This window comes from Symphodus melops, assembly GCF_947650265.1.
Source record: "Symphodus melops genome assembly, chromosome: 9".
Taxonomy (NCBI): domain Eukaryota; kingdom Metazoa; phylum Chordata; class Actinopteri; order Labriformes; family Labridae; genus Symphodus; species Symphodus melops.
This window is the reverse complement of record NC_136699.1, coordinates 18,460,319-18,478,535: the sequence shown is the minus strand read 5'-3', so window position 1 is coordinate 18,478,535 and position 18,217 is coordinate 18,460,319. Positions and strand designations below refer to the sequence as shown.

General features: G+C 40.7%; 1 protein-coding gene across 1 annotated transcript in view; it reads right to left on the bottom strand.

Moving 5' to 3' along the window:
- Nucleotides 1-2,750: 2,750 nt before the first annotated feature.
- The window catches only part of ablim3 (actin binding LIM protein family, member 3), a 44,329-nt gene continuing 28,862 nt past the window's right edge, over nucleotides 2,751-18,217 (bottom strand). Inside the window, 17 exon segments of the mRNA XM_079352227.1 lie at nucleotides 2,751-4,051; nucleotides 4,478-4,558; nucleotides 4,686-4,696; nucleotides 4,813-4,879; nucleotides 5,024-5,079; nucleotides 5,403-5,432; nucleotides 6,629-6,797; nucleotides 7,002-7,072; nucleotides 7,359-7,475; nucleotides 10,541-10,591; nucleotides 10,981-11,076; nucleotides 12,132-12,258; nucleotides 12,394-12,423; nucleotides 13,410-13,571; nucleotides 15,453-15,524; nucleotides 15,616-15,674; nucleotides 15,945-16,032. Coding sequence (XP_079208353.1) covers nucleotides 3,938-4,051; nucleotides 4,478-4,558; nucleotides 4,686-4,696; nucleotides 4,813-4,879; nucleotides 5,024-5,079; nucleotides 5,403-5,432; nucleotides 6,629-6,797; nucleotides 7,002-7,072; nucleotides 7,359-7,475; nucleotides 10,541-10,591; nucleotides 10,981-11,076; nucleotides 12,132-12,258; nucleotides 12,394-12,423; nucleotides 13,410-13,571; nucleotides 15,453-15,524; nucleotides 15,616-15,674; nucleotides 15,945-16,032 — 1,401 coding nt within the window. The 3' untranslated portion in view covers nucleotides 2,751-3,937.

Sequence of the window (18,217 nt, the reverse complement as noted above, 5' to 3'; positions counted from 1 at the left end):
TTTATGGAACAGATTGCAGAACTAAAAAGTTTGAAAGTTGACAGGAATCAGGTCTTAGCTTGTGGTAAACATAATTTGATAAATAACTACTTGTATCTTTTTGAATGATTTTTAAGTGGAAAGTAGGCCAGCTGATCAGGTGATTCAAAGACCACAAACAGTGAGGTGATCCTCAGGGATCAGGAGCCGTCACAATGTGTTTTCTCCTCTCCTTTTCACAAACCTCAGATAGAACGTAAGTCCAGCTACATTCCTTCGTGTGTTTTTCTGTGTTTGCTTGTTTGCTGACAAGGATGGAAGTGACAGGCAAGGATTTCTCCCTCGGGCACTTCCTTCTTAGAAAATCTGTGTACAAATACGCTGTTAACATCCATATAACTCACGGGGTGAGGAAAGATGCTCAGAGCAGTGTTTGGATGGGGAAGGCAGGAGTTACATTAGTGGCTGAAAAGGTCTTTTCCTTGCAGGCAAGCAGCTGTTTGAAGACATCATGTGTGCAGTTTGTCCCATTTCCTTTCACCTCAGTCATAAATGTCAATTAATGCTGTAATCACTGGCATGTGTTTTAAAAACATGGCAGCTGGCAACAAGTTAGTGAAGACCTCTCTAAAAGAGCAATACCCACTAAAAGGTGAAACAAACAGCAGAAATGTCAACCAAGGGAATAGTAACACTTGGGTCATACTTGAATGTGGTTAAATGTAGTTGTCATATCTGACATCATGCTAAGCTCTCAAGGGGAGCAAATGTGTTTTTGTTTTCAATTTCAATGTGGAAAAATGTGCAATGCAGGGGGCAACTGTATCCCTCCCAGGGAAAGAAACACACAGGCAGAAACACATGCTGTATTTTTGAAATATAAAAGCAGTCAGCAGAAAAGCTCGCAGTCAGTGGTGTCCAATATCAAACCACATTATCTCATCTCAACAATCCAGATAATTGACTTGACTCAGGATGAGAGAGATTCACTTTCTGTAACAACAATCCAACTCAAGATGAGAACTTGGTTTTCTGCCTCTAAAAGCAGCTGGGGGGAGACCAACGGAGTATTATTTGTGTTTAAAGTACTCTACCACTGTGCCGTCTTTAGATGAACATCAGGAGGGAGAATTACAGGAGGAAAGGGAAGTGTCCATATGGGTTTTCTCAAACAATTGATAGAAGTAAGAGTCACAAAGACATAGACGTATACAACAGCAAATGCATATAAATAATCAAAAATTATACAATTTTGCCATTAACATCGAAATAATCATGTATCCTACCCAGGATACATAAAGATGCATGTAGATAGAAGTAGATTGGTCCCCTTCATTTAAGAAAAAACAAAAAACAAAAACAAAGAGAGAAATTATCTATTAACACATAAAACCAACCTGCGTGTAAATACACCTCGACAAGCTGAACGAGCTCACAACCACTGCACTCAAAACCTTCAGCACCCGTCAAGGATTTAAGAGAGGGAAACTTACATTTGGTGCCTTTTGGGTCCATTTCACCGCTGGTGCTGTCCATGAGGGAGATGCAGATTTTCAATGTGGTTCCATGAGTGTAAGTGTGTGTGTGTGAGTGAGTGAGTGAGTGTGTGTGTGTGAGAATGTGTGTGTGTGTGTAGGGCTTCTGCTGACAGATTCAGTCTCTCTACATTACAGATCTGCAGGTCTGGAGACTCAGACAGTTGTTTTCTCTGCTGGGTCCTAGTGTCAGCTGATGCCAGAGCAGACATCGTGATTCTAGTTTTGACTTGTGTAGATTACAATCTACTGCATGGTGTGGACCTGGGTCTGTAGGCGGTGTTAAAATATGAGCATTTTAGCCCGCTGCTTGCTTATTAGCCTATGAGGGGGAAATGCGAAACAACGATACAAACATGTTCAATGAAACGAAATCATAGAATTGCAGTTTTCCCAAATCTCGTGCATATTATGTATATGCACGAGCTAAGGAAATCCGTGTATATTCATAATCTATTGTGTGCTTTGATTTTTGTTGTTCATGCCTGTGCAGCATGCTTAATTGATTCTAGCCGCTGATTGGTTGCTGCTCGCTCCCTGTGTCTGCTTGGTTGTTTCATTCCAATCCATTGTCATGGTAGCACGCTTGACTTTTGCTTTACAGTTTGTTTTATTTTGCTTTGTAACTTTGGATGTGTATGTAAAAACAAGAACACTTTCAGTAAAGGATAAAAGCGAAATACCATGGACTGGAGTTGTTTTGTGAAATATGTGTCAACCATGTTTACAGCTCTGCAGTTTGTGTGCATATTTTTGTGTGGAAATAAGACAGAGGCACACTAACACCACTATGTGAAATGTATCATCTTAATTTTGGCAAAGAAATAGACAAGAGAATTGGAAACAAACAAAAAATGCTGTTTTAAGGGAGTCAGAAGGTTTAAGGTCGGCACTGCTTGTTTATCAAAAGTTATGACATGGGGAAAAAAATGTTTTCACCATACAGACCTAGGCTGTGGTTCTCACCTTTACACAAAATATCTGTAAGAGCAAAGCAACTTGGTAGTATTGTCAGTAACAGACTTCTAGGTGCCGACAATGTATTTTGTTGCCTTTAAACAATCTCTTCTTCTTTAAACCTAATGCTTAAAGATCCAGTACCCTCTGTATTGGCTTACACAAGCTAGACTTCTTGCCAATTTATCATATTTTGACCATAGACTGTAGATTTTGACACAAATAATATCAAAAGCATTGAATATAGTTACAAACATTAAAAAAAGAGTAAAAAACAAAAAATGTTTATAAGTTTATTTTTTGTGACAAAATCAAAAATAACAATATTTAAAAGAAGTAAAGTCTTCAACAACCCTGGATCTTTGTCAGCGTGGCAAATCCTTGCAAAGCATTTCATTGTGAGTGAATACTCTCTTGAGCTCCAAAATATTGGGTTAATCTCAAAGAAAAGTCTAGGCTATAAATAATGATGCATGTTTGAAATTGATGGATGACTATGGTTCACATACTAAAACATTTAGTCATCATTCTATTGCAATGGGCTGGAAAACATGACTTAATTGTCTATTTTATCTATTTTATTAATCTACTGAATTGCACAGTATTTAGGGTTAGCCTACAGCTGCACAGTGAACTGTAGGCCTACATATTGGTGACCTTAAATTATTCAACCAGAACATTACATGGATGTGATCTGCTCATCTGTATGCTATATTTGCATTCTGACTTTGGTTTTCATTTGCACACAAAGCAAAAAAGGTATTACATACATTTGAAAAAGTTGAGCCCACCTCAGACTGTTTCCTGTTTCCATTATGTATCAATTGGTGTAAACAAGAGGGACACAGCAGTGTTTGTGAGAGAGAAAAAACAGTAAGAAAAAAAAAAAAAAAGTAACATTATGAACCAAAGCAAAGGGGTGCTGTATGCTCAATCATTCTTCCCATTTAATCGTTCACACCCATAAAGTGTCAAAAATGATACACTGTCTACATTCTACTCATTCAGAATGCTGGTGCTGCACACATAACTCAGAGAGCATAACAAATAAGGCAAAGCCAAAAAAACCTCCTCTAAGTATATTAGTACTGTGGCTCCGGTCACAAACCAACAGTGCACCAACCTGCCTTCAGGCCTTCCTCCATCTGTCAGGCTAAAGAAAAGCACAGCACTACAGTACTACAGTCTATTGCTTAAACGCCACTCAAACCCATGTCCACAGTTGCAACAACAACCATGGAACAGCTGATCAGTCTGTCATATCCGTGCATAATATCTCTGCAGCCTTCTTCTGAATCTTAAGGGTCCACACCGTGACCAGAATTTGGTTTGTTTTTTAAGGAGATATAGAACAGATTCTCAGCCATGGCAGTGAAACTGTAGCACAGTCTTCCCAGCTCTCTCCTCCTACAGTCAGTAAGGATGTGGCAGGATTCAACAATTGTCTGTCATTTTTTTTTTTTTTTTTAAAACAGTCTGGCTTGTTTCTTGAGCTCATTTCTCTTCCACAGTGCCAGCCGGTCAAAATCCTCTATGGTCATGCCAAACACTTGTACAAACTCCTCTGGGGACAGGTGACGCTGTGAACACAAGGATAAAAACAAGACAAACAGTTATCACATACATATATAGCAACGAAAAGCGACTCACAATCTTCAAATATTCTATTTACAATAAGCCTTAAATGTCATTCAGGCCATCAAGACAGTAATGATATGGTTCATATACTGTAAATAAGTCCCTACTCTCAGTTGTTCTAAAATCTTAAGGCGAATATAGTTTACCTTTAGAAATAACAGAATGAATAATCAATTTAAAAATAAATTAATAAATAAATTCCTCAGTTCAGGGACAATGAATTGACTTCAATTGCACTGCAAAGTTTCAATTGAAACTTCAAATAAGAACGTTTCACAAAGATGAGCAGTAATCTGCTGTTCTAAAACGATGGGACAAAGGGCAACTTCTACCCCACATGTTCACTTTAAAGCCCCATTCATGTTTACCTCCAGTCTTGCTCTGTCGACATCTTTGGGCACCCTGTTGCGACCTCTTGTGGTGACAATGAGCTCTTCATATGGATAAACCTGCACAGAAGGAAAAGCAGCCCTGATGTTTTAACCTTTAGACTTGTCTGTACAATAACACTGGGATTACCATCTATCTCAAATGAAATGAAAAGAATTGTTTTAAATAATGACTTAAGCACCTTACCTTGTATTCTGCTGGGAGGACAAAAATAGATTTAGGTCAGTACAGTGGTAAAAAAGAACAGAACAAAAAAACGTTAAAATAATTGCTTGAATCTAATGAGTGTGTGATTAAATTTGAATTAAATTACCTCTGCTTCCCCAGTTGACCTCAGTGCTGCTGTCATAGCGGTACTGGTAGCAGTCTGCACTCTGAGGCTGCAGATGTAGAGAGAGACAATTACTACATCAGCAAATCAAATCCTTCCACGGATTTATAGCCTAAGCCAATTTATGAAGTTAATAGGCCAGAAAAAAACTGTGATTCTAAAGTTTCATAAAGTGAATGTCAGTCTGTCTCACCCTTTGGATGCCATTGCGTCCATATCCTGGTAGTGACGCTGATTTACAAACAAAGTCTTTAAAAAGAAGCGGGAGAGAAGTAAAAAAAAAAAAAAATGGTTGCATTCATTTCCAAAATGATTAATGCCTTTTGACACATTGAAAGCAGTGTCAGGTCTGTGCCAGAAGATGGCGCTGATGACTAGCCAAAACATTTGTAAAGTTCCAGATGTGTGCACATACAGTAACATAAGTGTTTGGTTGAGGTAAGGTCATTGAAATATAAAGACATCATTAATGGACTAATGACAGCATCAAAGCTGAATATAAATACACACACATCAACAGTGCTGGTTTACATTAAACTGAAGCAATTTAAAAATATATGATCAAAACTCACCACTATCAGCACTGTACTGGGATCTGGGAGCTGTGAAACAAACACAATGATATCTTTTTATTGTGAGGATAGATATACTGCAAACATTTTGAAGCTTCCTGCTCCTACTGCATTGAAGTTTGGTTATACTTGTAAAAAAAAAATATATATATATATATTCCAGGAAAATCACAGCAGAGATTTGACAGCCATCTGTCTAGTTAGACGCAGAAATAAAAAAAAAAGAAAGAAAAGGAGAAGGAGCATGTTGGGTAACTATCAAGCCCTGGGAGGCACACAAAAAACATCAAATGGACAAGAAGGCAGAAAGAGGCCAGGCAGGACTGGTTCAAGGGGTGGGGTGGGGGGGTGGGGGGGTGGGGGGTAGAGGGTGTAAAAAAACAGCAACATACAAAGACACACTGCATACGCCAACATCACACAACACTGCCTCTGTTGCTTTTCAACTGTAGCCAACAGAGTCCTGTTCAGTTTTGTCCCCTCCCCTCCGAGAAGCCGCATTAATGAGAGATCTTACTGCTCATAAATAAACCAGGATATGGGACACCAGCTGTGTGAGCATGAGAGCGAGATAGTTACACAGATAGTTGGATGGAAAGATAGAGACATGGAGTGTTACCAGTGCACAATATTGGGAAGGTTATTAGGAAAGAGAAAAAATGATAATAAGGAGGAAAACTGAAATAGAAGATGGCAAAAAGATGAAGCAAGTACGGGGAAAGACGAGAGAGCTGTCGAGTAGCGATGAAGATAGGCTGGTGTATAAATGTCATGGGCTAAAATAAAACTCTGGATTTAATGTGTGAGAAGTGAAGGTCGGTCCTTAGAAACAAAAGCAATCCTGGTAGCTTCAGGTCCAGCTTCAACGCGTCTGACACTTCTGCACTACTGGTTAGAATCGGTGTGATAAGATACGCCGCCATCAGTGACAGGCTACATCTGCTGACCTATGATGACAGTTACCACAGCAGCTGTTGAGCAATCTTAGCATCTTTCCATCTCAATCAACTGCCTCACCTACAGCAGCCATGACCTCCCCTGACCTGCAGCCACAGCCTCACTGCCCTGGCCCCAAACTCTGATGACAGCAGATATTGAGGCCCATAAAAAAGGCCTGATGGCAACACATGTGATCCCACTGGGAGGGGCAAAGGCATGTCTGCTTGTATGCTTTTAGAATAAGAGACAAAGAGGGGGATGCAAAGGGGGGCGGGGTGGATCCTTACAGCCATTGACAGTGTTGTTGTACGCAGTGGTGCCGTAGCCCGTAGTGTTGAGTGTTTCCTTGCTCCCACTACGAGAATTCCTTGCACTGCCCCAGGGGTCGTTGTCATAGGAACCAGATCTGGCTTTCATCTCCTCCTTCAGGATCATCCTCCCGATGCCACTCCCAATCTAAGCAGGGGAGAGGAGTCATCAGGGAGAACTGACAATTAAATGTACAGTGAATACAAGACGGTGGAAGAAACAAACAAGTACAAGGTAGTTAAAATAAGCATCGTCACCGTAAGAAGTGCATTATTTATGGATGTTTCTTAGTCGCTGACTTTCTTCAGCCAGATGTTGAAAAAAGAAAATGAAAAATAATGACGCTCTTACTCTTTGAAGACCGTGACTCCAAGTCTCTTCATCTCCTCCTGTCGAGAAGCGTCTTCTCTGAACCCGATAGGCTGAGAAAGAAAACAGATAAAAGACATTTTCATGTATGAATATTTCGAGCTTGAAGTTTTATGATCTCAGAGAGAAACACAATATGGGAGTGGGTGTGTGAATAAATATGACAAAACAGACTTACAAAATATTTTATAACGGGTGGGTGAGTGAATAAAAATGTTAAAATGAGCTTTATGCTGTACTTCTAGAGTATGTATGAATTTCATGCAGCCAAAAATGGAAACATTTTAGCTTGCTTGCAGCTTGCTAAACCAGATCCAGCTAAATGACTCAGCTTCTTACTCCTGGGGGAGCTGGTGTAGGGGTAGTAGTCCGACTCCGACTGGGAGTATGGCTCAGGAGAGTAAGTGGACAGTCTGGAAGATCTGAGGATGTCCTCGCTGGTTCTGCTTTTGGTTGCTGCGTCCACATGAATATCTGTGAAGACATGTATGAAGTTAGGACAGAGAAGAACAACAGACAGAACTATAGGTAACTGAGTTCTCCGTTTAAATGATAATCCTGAGAGTAGCAGAAGCATAACTCCCGTGATTCCCAGCTGGCCTTGATGCCATCTTTTGTTATTGTTTGATTGAGAGCCCCCCTTGCGGTGGGTTTTACATTCTGTGCGTTTAAAGCTGCTCTTTAAGCTGAGGAACTTGCAGTTTGTGTCAATTGTGGCGATCCACTGTGGACAAAGTTGCACCTTACATCTCTTTGAGTGATCCTGTCCGAAACATGTGTAAATACATTTCAAGCTAAAACCACAAATTGCTTAGCTAAGCTTAGTTTAGCATCAAATGGGAAAATAGTCCGCTTCTGTTAAAGGACAAAACAAATATAAAAAAATAAATATAAAATAATAATAATACAACAATATAAAATAAAAATGCCAGCACCTATAAGCTGACAAGTCAATACTTTGATACTGATGCGCTTAATCTGCATTAAAAAAAATTGTTAATGACTAGGAGCTAAACAAAACAAGCTATAATGTTAATTGTCGACCTTAGAGGTGATGGTAGGCAGATGTGTTTAAAATTTTGGACAGTGCTAAGCTAATTGTTTCCCTGTTCCCCATGTCTCAGTCTCACATTCCATGAACAAATCTGAGAGTGACACCAAACTATAATCTTATTCTGATCTGCTTTATTCAGGTTTCACTTGGACTTATTCTTGTACATTTAAAAGAGCTCCCTGCGGATGATTATTCACTTTGTTCAGTTCTTGAAGGGACATAAAACATATGAGATTTTAAAAAGACAGCTTCAAAGCTGCTGGTTTGTGTTTGCATTCAGCAGAGCTAGGCTAGCTACGCTTATTCCCCTCAAGCTCTACCTTTAAATAGAAAAAACTCATAGGCCTATCAGAAAGGTTTTCGGGTTAGGTTCTTGTACAGCTCTTGACAAGACAGTCAAAAAATGTATTTCTTGAACTATCCCTATAAGACATGGCACTGCGGTGTGCTCTGGAGGAAAATGTGTTAATGAATCTCACAAAGATGAACAGCGAGAGAGAACATTTACGCTACAGAGTCATCATATACACCATTCCTGTCAGAGGAAATCAATATTTCAGCCAACAGCATGAAAATAACCAGCATCAAAGTGAGTTCAGTTACTGCTTCGCCCGGGGCACGCAGCCGCTTCACGAGTCGCGAGGCGGTGATATTGATGCCACTCTGCACTAAAGCACAGTCGATGGAAGTCAATGGGGTGACATGCAGCATAATGTCAGATAGATCGCTCTTCACTCTGTTAGCCATTAGCAATGCCAGCCCAAATCCATGATCCATTGAATTCCTATATACATGACACATGACTCCTTTGCAGACATTCTCGCCTTTGTGACACACACTAAGAGCGAGACGACACGGCCAGATGCTACACTCTCAACTTCTGTCGGAGGAAGTTTGGATGTCCAGTATTGACATGCACAGACATACACATAATATATATATATCTGCCAATAGTGAGTGAAATAAGGAGAGGAGGGAGATACTTACAGAAGCAAGGTCATCAGGGAAAGTGGTGCAGGCGGTGCAGGGAAGTGAATAAAGTGATTGGATGCGATAAGAAAGAGGTGAAAAGAAAAGGGAGACATTATTGGGCCTGTGTCAAGGAAACTGTAACAATGTGAGAGCTTTGCTACCCATACAGAGAACAGGGACAGAACCAAAAACGAAGCCTCTTACATATTCTCTGTTCTGTACAAGTAGCAAACTTGATCGCTGAATAGTACATAAAAGGCCTGTATTGTGTCCAGCAGCACAATTTCACATGTGGCTTTGGAATGACATCAATCCTGCTTAGTGCTGAAACCAGAGAAAATGACCATCAACAGCTGTTCAGGAAGACGTCACGAAGGAGAAGGCCCAATGTGGCTGATGGTGAAGCGCACGCTGAATGTTAGCATTGTAACGAGGTCATCTTAAATGTTTTTGAATGAGCGATCTTTACATCCAGTGACTGTTTATGGAAAAACAAAATGGCCAGTGATGTACTAATTATATCTGAGAAACACTGAAGAGTGAGAGTTAAAGTTTATGTCATAGGTAGACACTAATGGACAAACTACCCACAAATACACACACATACAGTACAAAGGAACATGCAGGACAACAATCAAGATATACTATCCTCCATCAAGAGATCTTAGGTCTTGTGACTCTCAGTTGAAAGGCCTTTCAGACTCCAATTTGACAAGGGGATAGTGAATCTTTTTCTTATGAATGTTTACACTGGAGCACGCTATCCAGATGGCTGAAGTGCATCTAAGTTTAATGAGTTGGTAAAAGGCAAAAATAGCATCTCGTCTGAACCACAGTGCTGTGCTATTCCACAGCACAACATCATAAATCCAAATTAAGAAATCAGACTTCCTCAGTCACACACTCGCTCTGTTTTCACCCAAAAAAAGTAATCACACTGCTGTCTCCACAGTCAAAACAATTAGAGTTACATGGCTTTAAATCACACTGACTGCTGGTTAAGACGGCAAAGTTGACTCCACGGAAAATATAAACTCAAGTCATAAGACTGTGTTTTCCTGTGATCGCTCCGTGTACATAACACTCGTCACACATGAGCACCCTGTATCTAACTCATGCTACTCCCACCCCACACACTTACAAAAACCTGTTGTGCTGCTGGAGCTGCATGCAGAACCAGACCATGTGCACTTTTAACGTTTTTACTCTTGCATTCAGCAGCTAACTAATACAGTTTGAAAAGAGTTGTACAAGTCAGACCCTCGTTACTTAATACATTTTGGAGCACAGACTGAATCCTTTCCATCTATCTTGTTTTGCAGTTGATGGTTTCAATTTCATGATGATTGGAACATCAATACTATTAAATCACAAGGGACTGATGTAATACATCAATAGAGGGCAGTAAAAAACCATCTACATCAAGTATTCAAGCACAGCATGACTACACTGACAAGAGGACGGGCAGGCTAAGGCGGGGCTAACTGCACTGTACCCGCTCGCGTATAGATGGGAGGCTTCCTGTAGATGTTGGGGTCCCCTGTGGCTGAGGAGAGAAAGAGGAAATGGAGATGTGAAAAGCGGAGAAGTGAAAGTAAAGCGGGAGAGAGTCTGTTGGGATTCTCGCAAGGGAGAAGGTGGAGTTTGAAAAAATAAAATAATGGCACAAGTGTAACATAGTGGGGAAGTATGCCAGAGCAAATATGTTTGGTATAAAAATACGACTGTGTCACATTTTCACACACCCTCATTCCCAGAAACAATATGACCTTTCTAAATGATCAGTGTTAGTGGATAATGGTGAATGAATTCCTCCCCATGGCATAACGCCCCCCCCCCCCAAAAAAAAATAAATAAATAAATAAACAAAACAAAAAAAACAAAAACAAAACAATGCGATAATGAAAAGAGGGATGAGGAGATGAAGAGTCCTACCTGGTACATGAAAATGTTTAGGGGGCTGGTTTGTGGTGGGTGTGCTTGACCGCCCCTCTTGGCCGTAATAAGGAGAACTCCTGCCACTCTCAGAGCCTGCAGCCAGCCACAGCCAATCACAGCAAAGGAAACATGAACATGAAGGAAGGCTTCAAGGCAAGTGTCATCCATGCAGATGAAAACACTCTTTCTAATAACAAAGTAGGATAACTTTTCCACTTGTGTGATGACAAAGATGGTTCACTTGTGGTCTTATCACAGTAGTTTCAGTGTCAGTGCACATGTGCAAGAGTTACATGAGATGAATGCAACATAAGATTACAGAACAACTATTCTGGAGAGCTGGGAGTGACATCCAGGTCTAAGGTTGCGAACCTGTCAAACTTATCTGATCACTGATATTCTAGGATAGCATGTTAGTTCATATATATGAACGGTGATGATGAACAAATGGAAATGACAAGCAATATGACCATTTTTGAAGGGACAGCTTGACATTTTGGGAGATGTTGGTATGCATTTTTGTTTCCTTTTTGAGAGTAAAGGAAAAAGAAAATCGATGCTTCAAACAGAAGCATGTTAGCTTAGCTTAGCATAAGACAACAGAAAAGGGGAAGCAGCAGATTTTAATATTAAAATATTAAAATCTGCCTTTCAGCACTTTCAGACTTTTAGCTTGCTTGATGGTTTTATTAGTATGAAAAATAATGATTAAAGATGATTATACAGTTGTTTATAATGTTATATGTATTGGCCAGAATGTTTGACTCATTTAACTCTCTACTGTTTGCTTGTTAACCTTACAGTGAGTAAAAGGCTTTCGTGGAGCTTAACAACATTAGTGGATTTAGTTACCTTTGTGCAGAGCCAGGCTAGCTTCTTATGCTACAATAAGCTAACGGCTTCTGATGTTATCTTTAGACTGAGCAGAGCCCTGTGAGAGAGGTATTACTCTTCTTATCTCATTATCAGTAAGAGAACAAATAGGTATGTGTAAAGAAAGAAGCTATTCCTCTAAATCATGTTCAGAAGAATAACTCCATACATAAAAAAAAATAACAATATGTTTAAAGTGCATTTCACATTAAGCACAGCTTTAAACTAAAGTTAAGCTGCGGTTATAAGCAGAGATTTATTACCATTTGACTCACCAGGGTAGCCAAAGTGCTGAGGAGAGCGAGGCATTATGGGAGACATGCCTTGACGACTATATGTGGGCGAGTCAATAAAACCTGGGCTAGAGCATCGCCTGTGCTTCATGTCCAGGCTGTCGTAGTCCTGAAAAACACAATGGAGAGAGTTTTAGATGAAAGAATAAGAGAGCAAAACACCTTAGTGACAGGCCAAAATGACAAATACTGACTTGTTTTAACATGTCCTAAAATCTCTACTTAGGGGAAGCGGAGTGCTCACCTGAGAATAAGGGGAAAGTGTCCCAAGTGACTGGAGAATCAGAAAAGATAGAAGAGTCATTATATGTACTCTAACAAAGAAAGAAAGAGCCAGCAGTATGTCAAACCTCATAGATATTCAGAAACACAAGGTAAGAAAATAATCTATGCTCTGATTAATCTCTCAAGGAGATGTGGGGGTTTCCTTCATGGGGAAATCTACTCCCTATACCAGACATAATTATGTTGAAGACAACTTTTAAAATACATTTGGTTTAAAGGTCACATATTATACCAAAATGTCCCCAAAACATGGCTGAGGAGTTTCTTACTCCAAATTCCCTCTGATCCTGTATTTCATCATGCCAATGAACCCCTCTATTTCAGCACAGCTCAGAACAGGCTGTTACTGTGTCTGTAGCTTTAAATGGAAATGAGCTGTGTCTGACCCCACCCCTCCCTAGAAGGGCATGTGACTAGGCTTTCTTGCACCATTCCCTTTTATGTACATTGAGAAGGCAGACTCGGAGGGCAGAGTAAACACTTAGATGTGGGCATGTCAGCCACCTTGGGGAGGGGTTACGGCCCTCTGTGATGTTATGATGGGAAAACTGCCTTATTGAGCAGCCAGCAAAAGACGAAAAGGACAAGATTTCTCATATGTGTATGTAAAAATATGGTGTTTTTTACATGATATGTGACCTTTAAAATAATCGCAACCTAAAACTAAGAGGAAAAAGTGTTTAAGTTAAAAAAAGTGCTCTTATGCCTTCAGTTTAAAAAAATGAATATAAAATGATTCAGCACAGCCTCTTTATGTTGCGACTATCTTTTTAAAAGTGACAGTATTTTAATACTATTTCAAGAGCTATTCATTCCTTCATATTTTGAAAATCAAAATAATCCTACAACTACAAAGTGATAAAGTTGACAAAACGCATTTCATGTCTGTACTGCTCCATCTAAAAACCTTAACAAAGTGTGACGTAAACGATGAGTTCAATCCTCAGTCTGGCCTGGAGTGTGTAGCAATAGTACCTCCCCATAGCTGTAAAAGTCTAGCCTGTCATCAGAGGTGTATCTGTGGTACGGCTGGTATGAGGAGGATATGAGATCTGGCTGCTGGACCTCGTATATGGCCTTGACCTTTGGCAGGGCAGCTAGGTCCTTATAATCTAGGATCTCATTCTTCACTCTGGCCTGGAGAGAGGACACACACATACACCCACCAAAGACAACAGCAACAAGACCTTACATCAACCACATGGACGATGCACGGTAAAAAACAGAGAATGTAAAACTCCACCAGAAAGAGCGAAGCAGAACATGCAGTGGTGAGAGGGTGAGAAAAAGCTGATGAAGCACACACAAGCCTGCATGACACATTCTTGTGTGTGTGTGTGTGCTCGTCAAAAGTACACATGTACACCGCACAACCTGACAGCGGTGAAAGTTGTTGACCTTCAGGAGCTCAGCTTGTGTGAGAAAGAGAGCAGAGGAGCTAGAGAGAGAGAGAGAGAGAGAGAGAGAGAGAGAGAGAGAGAGAGAGAGAGAGAGAGAGAGAGAGAGAGAGAGAGAGAGAGAGAGAGAGAGAGAGAGAGAGAGAGAGAGAGAGAGAGAGAGAGAGAGAGAGAGAGAGAGAGAGAGAGAGAGAGAGAGAGAGAGAGAGAGAGAAGACAGTATGGACGAGAAGCGTGCTTACACTGCATTTCTGCCTCATCCATCACCTTAAACAGAAAGGTCATTGATTATGAGACGAGAGCGGAGCAGGGCAAGGGCTGAGCAGGGAGCGCTGACTCCTGATTGCATGCAGACAACCTTTGACATGCTAATACAGCCAGCATGCAGCAACACTCAGCACACTGCCAAGCAACATGGTTCCAAATCAAGCCAAAGTCTCCTTCTTTAAAAGGAACTGGACCAACTTTAAAATGTGGCTACCTTCCCATAAACTTTGTATCCAACTTAACCAGTGGGAAGAGATTTTTTTTTTGTTTGTATATGTGAATTTCAATCACAAGCTAAGAAGACATGATTTGTTGATTTGTGTCTGTTGATTAAAACTGGATTCATGTGGCTATAATATTTTACATACTTTTGAGATATCTTGTTTGTTTTTTTTGTACGCGTAGATTTATCACGAGTTAAGAGACAGTAAATGGTACACTGTTTCTGTATATAGCCTTTAATATCATTGCTTCATAATTTAAAGTGATACCTGTGCATCACACAGCAGCAAAATTCCAACTATAAAGAGAGAATTATAAAAGTAAAAAGCCCCGGGACAAAACCCAGAGGAAGTTCATCCTGAAGTCAGACTGTGTTGGGCTAGTGCAGGAACATTTTTTAAAATGTTTTATTGATTCCTTGTGATTCCTGAGGACAGTATTTCGTCTATTTGTGATTTATGATGGGTGCTTGCTAAGCTGAATGTTATACTGTGTAGTGTAGTGTAGTGTATTTGAGTCCACATTCACACACAAGGTAGTGAGCTTTTCTCACAACTTCATCCACAATATGCTGATATCAAGTCAGTGTTGTGTTCAGGATTATCCTACAGCTTCTAAATACTGTGTCAAATTATCCACATTTAAAACAACATTCTAATGATCACCAAATCATAACCAAAACGTTGAAACTTTTAATTAAGCCAATAAAAAGTCAGCTAACAATCAAGGCCGAGAACTCGTCTGACGCTGATTTCTGTGCTTCTGTTCCTCTCTGATTTTCATTAGTTTTAAACTGTGACTTTGACGTTGATTTGCAAACCACCGTATGGGTAAATTCTGAGAACTGATGACTTGAGCTTTTTAGCCCAGATGTAAAAGACTCATATTATAATGTGTTTTTAACAGCAAGATAATATCCTCACATCTCCTGCTGCATCAATGACGACAACCGATGTTAGGACACAGACAAGTGAACATTCAAAGGGAGTGAGCAGCCTCTCTCTCTCTCTCTCTCTGGTGCTTCTAAGTCATTCAAGCTTTTGGGGAGTGCTTGTGTAGCAGCCGTGTCTCTGTGGCACATTTGTGCTAGTGGCAGCTTAAAGTGACACAAAGACCTCAAAGTTATACTTACACATATAACTCTATTGGGAGAGCCGATGGAGGAGCCGGGCGGAGAGATGGAGGCCTCTGACAGGCGTCTGTGCTGTGAGGCACAAACACAGAACAAAGCGACAAGCAGAGGTGAGAAATCACATCATTTTCTTTCGACATTTTCATTTCAAACTTTGGCTCACCCTGAGTCTCCTCTCTGCCCTCGCTGCCTGCTTGCATAATGGGTGCCACACCTCACCTCCTGAGGAAGAGCCAGAGAAGACAGATGATAGGATAGGTAGGTAGGTGGATGGACAGAGAGAGAGAGAGAGACAGAGAGAGAGAGAGAGAGAGAGAGAGAGAGAGAGAGGAGAGAGAGAGAGAGAGAGAGAGAGAGAGAGAGAGAGAGAGAGATGAGAGAGAGAGAGAGAGAGAGAGAGAGAGAGAGAGAGAGAGATAGAGAGAGAGAGAGAGAGAGATAGATAGATGTGTGTGTGTGTTTGTGAAATGATGTATTAGCATTAAGATTCACCTGTCAGATACATCTCCTCTCCCTCTTTGAACATGAGATTACAGCGGGAGCATCGAGCGCAGGTGGGATGGTAGTGTTTTCCTCCAGCCTGGGAGTAAAAAGAAGAAGAGAGGAGAGGTGTGACTGAACATAAATTATCATCATAAACAGTTACACACAGTGTGGGCTAATCGAAAAATTTCGCCCCTACCCTGAGTAGGTCATTACCTCCTTATGCTTTTGACTGTATATTAGCTGACCGCCAATGGCCCCTGATTGTGTTCAGACATCATTGCATAGCCTGTAGTGGTGTCACCGGCTCTCAACGGTCACAAGTGAGCCACCACCCATCCTCCTGCATACCACAATTAGAGCAAAGATCCCTGTAGGTCTCTCACATGAGAAACAGTGTGTGTGTGTGTGTGTGTGTGTGTGTGTGTGTGTGTTCAGTACGCAGAGACAGAAGGAAGTAGGTGGCCATGTAAAGTGAAGGACACAAGAGTGTGACACATGTCCTTGGACACTCAGAGCGCCCTGAGGGAACACATCCGAACACACGTGGTGCAGGTGAAAGAAGACACATGAAATGATGCAGTATGATGTCACTGTGTCCGTTACTCCAGCCCACTTCACACTCCTGATGTTTCTCACATGTATGCACAGCTGGGGCGTGGCCCGGTCCTGTCACCTCACACACACCATTAGAGAGTTTCTATTTATATATATATATATATGTGTGTGTGATTCAGCTCAACACACCCAGGGTGTGTGTTTGCGTGTGTCATATCATTCCGCTCTGCCATTTTATAAATCCGATAATTGAGCGTGATCTGCAGGAAATAAGGCGTCTTTGATGATCACACTCTGTCTACCAATGATGAGTGTGCTTCTTTATCATATCTCAGCTGCATGTGAAGCAATCCCCGCTCTGCCTGCCTGTCTCAGGTTTCTCTGAAAGGAAAGCCAGCAAAAGATGCAGCCTTTCAGTCTTGTGCTTTCCAAGCAGCAGAGCGTTTACCGCCTGTGTTCCTGGAGTATCAGTTAAACAGTCGCTGTTACCGGTTCTAATGAGGCCCCTCATTCTCTCTGGTGGCATTAATGGGCTGCTATATTTATTGGTGAACTAAGACGCAGAGGAAGGAAGGAAGTGAAACTAAAGAAAGGAGATTTTATGATCCCTTTTCTTCCTCTTGCAGTCTTTTTTTATTTTGTACCTAAAACGGTCTTCTTAAACCAACAGTCTTGGCTCGAGGAAGTTGGACTGAAGCGAGGCGGTGTGAAATGAGCCTCGTCCTGAGCTCAGAGGGAAACAGACGAACGATGAAGGGATTTAAGTGTTGAAGAGAAGAAGGAAACGAGGAACCATTCTGACCAAAGCATCGAGCACATCAACAGACTAATGGATGAAAAAACTGACATGACACAAACTGAAGAAGAAATACTTAAAACAAAAACTATAAAAGAATAAAAAAGAAGTCTAAATGTATCCATCTTATTGTTGGATGATCATAAAGTCTGTGGAATCACAGCTTGTTCATCTGTGGGCAAACTCCAGTCAAGGTTTTTTCACTATTGTACACAATTTTCTGCCAAGTAAAGTCTCTCCTGACCATCCCAAAATACTTTTGGTCGAAAGCAAAAGCCTTCAAGGAGAGACGCAAGACAGCAATATGCCAGCGAGTCTGAATTCTTAAAAAAAACAAAAAACAAACAATGACTGAAAAAGACTTCATGTCGTGCACACGGTTCATTCAATAGTTGGCTGATTTTTAAGACGAGCATTAGAACATGTTCCTCCAGATACTGACTTCATTGTAGATGCTTCTTCAATCCTGAAACTATAGCTTTGTCTTCAAAGAAAACAACCCAAACACTTGTTTAAATAGAAAAATATAGCTTGACAACTTGCATCACTTTTGTTTGCTGAATTTATAATATCAATATTAAGGATTTCACCTGACTGATATCTTTTGAAAAATGATGTAAAATCAATCAGCTGTACCCAAACTTTACGTAGAAGTACCCTTTGGGGTTCTTGTACCTGAGTTTGAGGGAAATACTGCCTTTTACAGCAGTGGTTCCCAAAGCAGTGGGCTCACTCACTCTTCATGATATGCCTTAACCACATTCAGCGACAGTGTCTGTCCCAAGTCTATGGCCTCTTTATTTTGGGGATCACAAGCTGCCTTACAGGACATAAAGAGGGTATAATAATCTGTTTATACAAATCAGACAACTAAGACGTGACAGGTATTTTGGTGAAGAAATAACTTGAAAACCAGGCGTTGTTATGG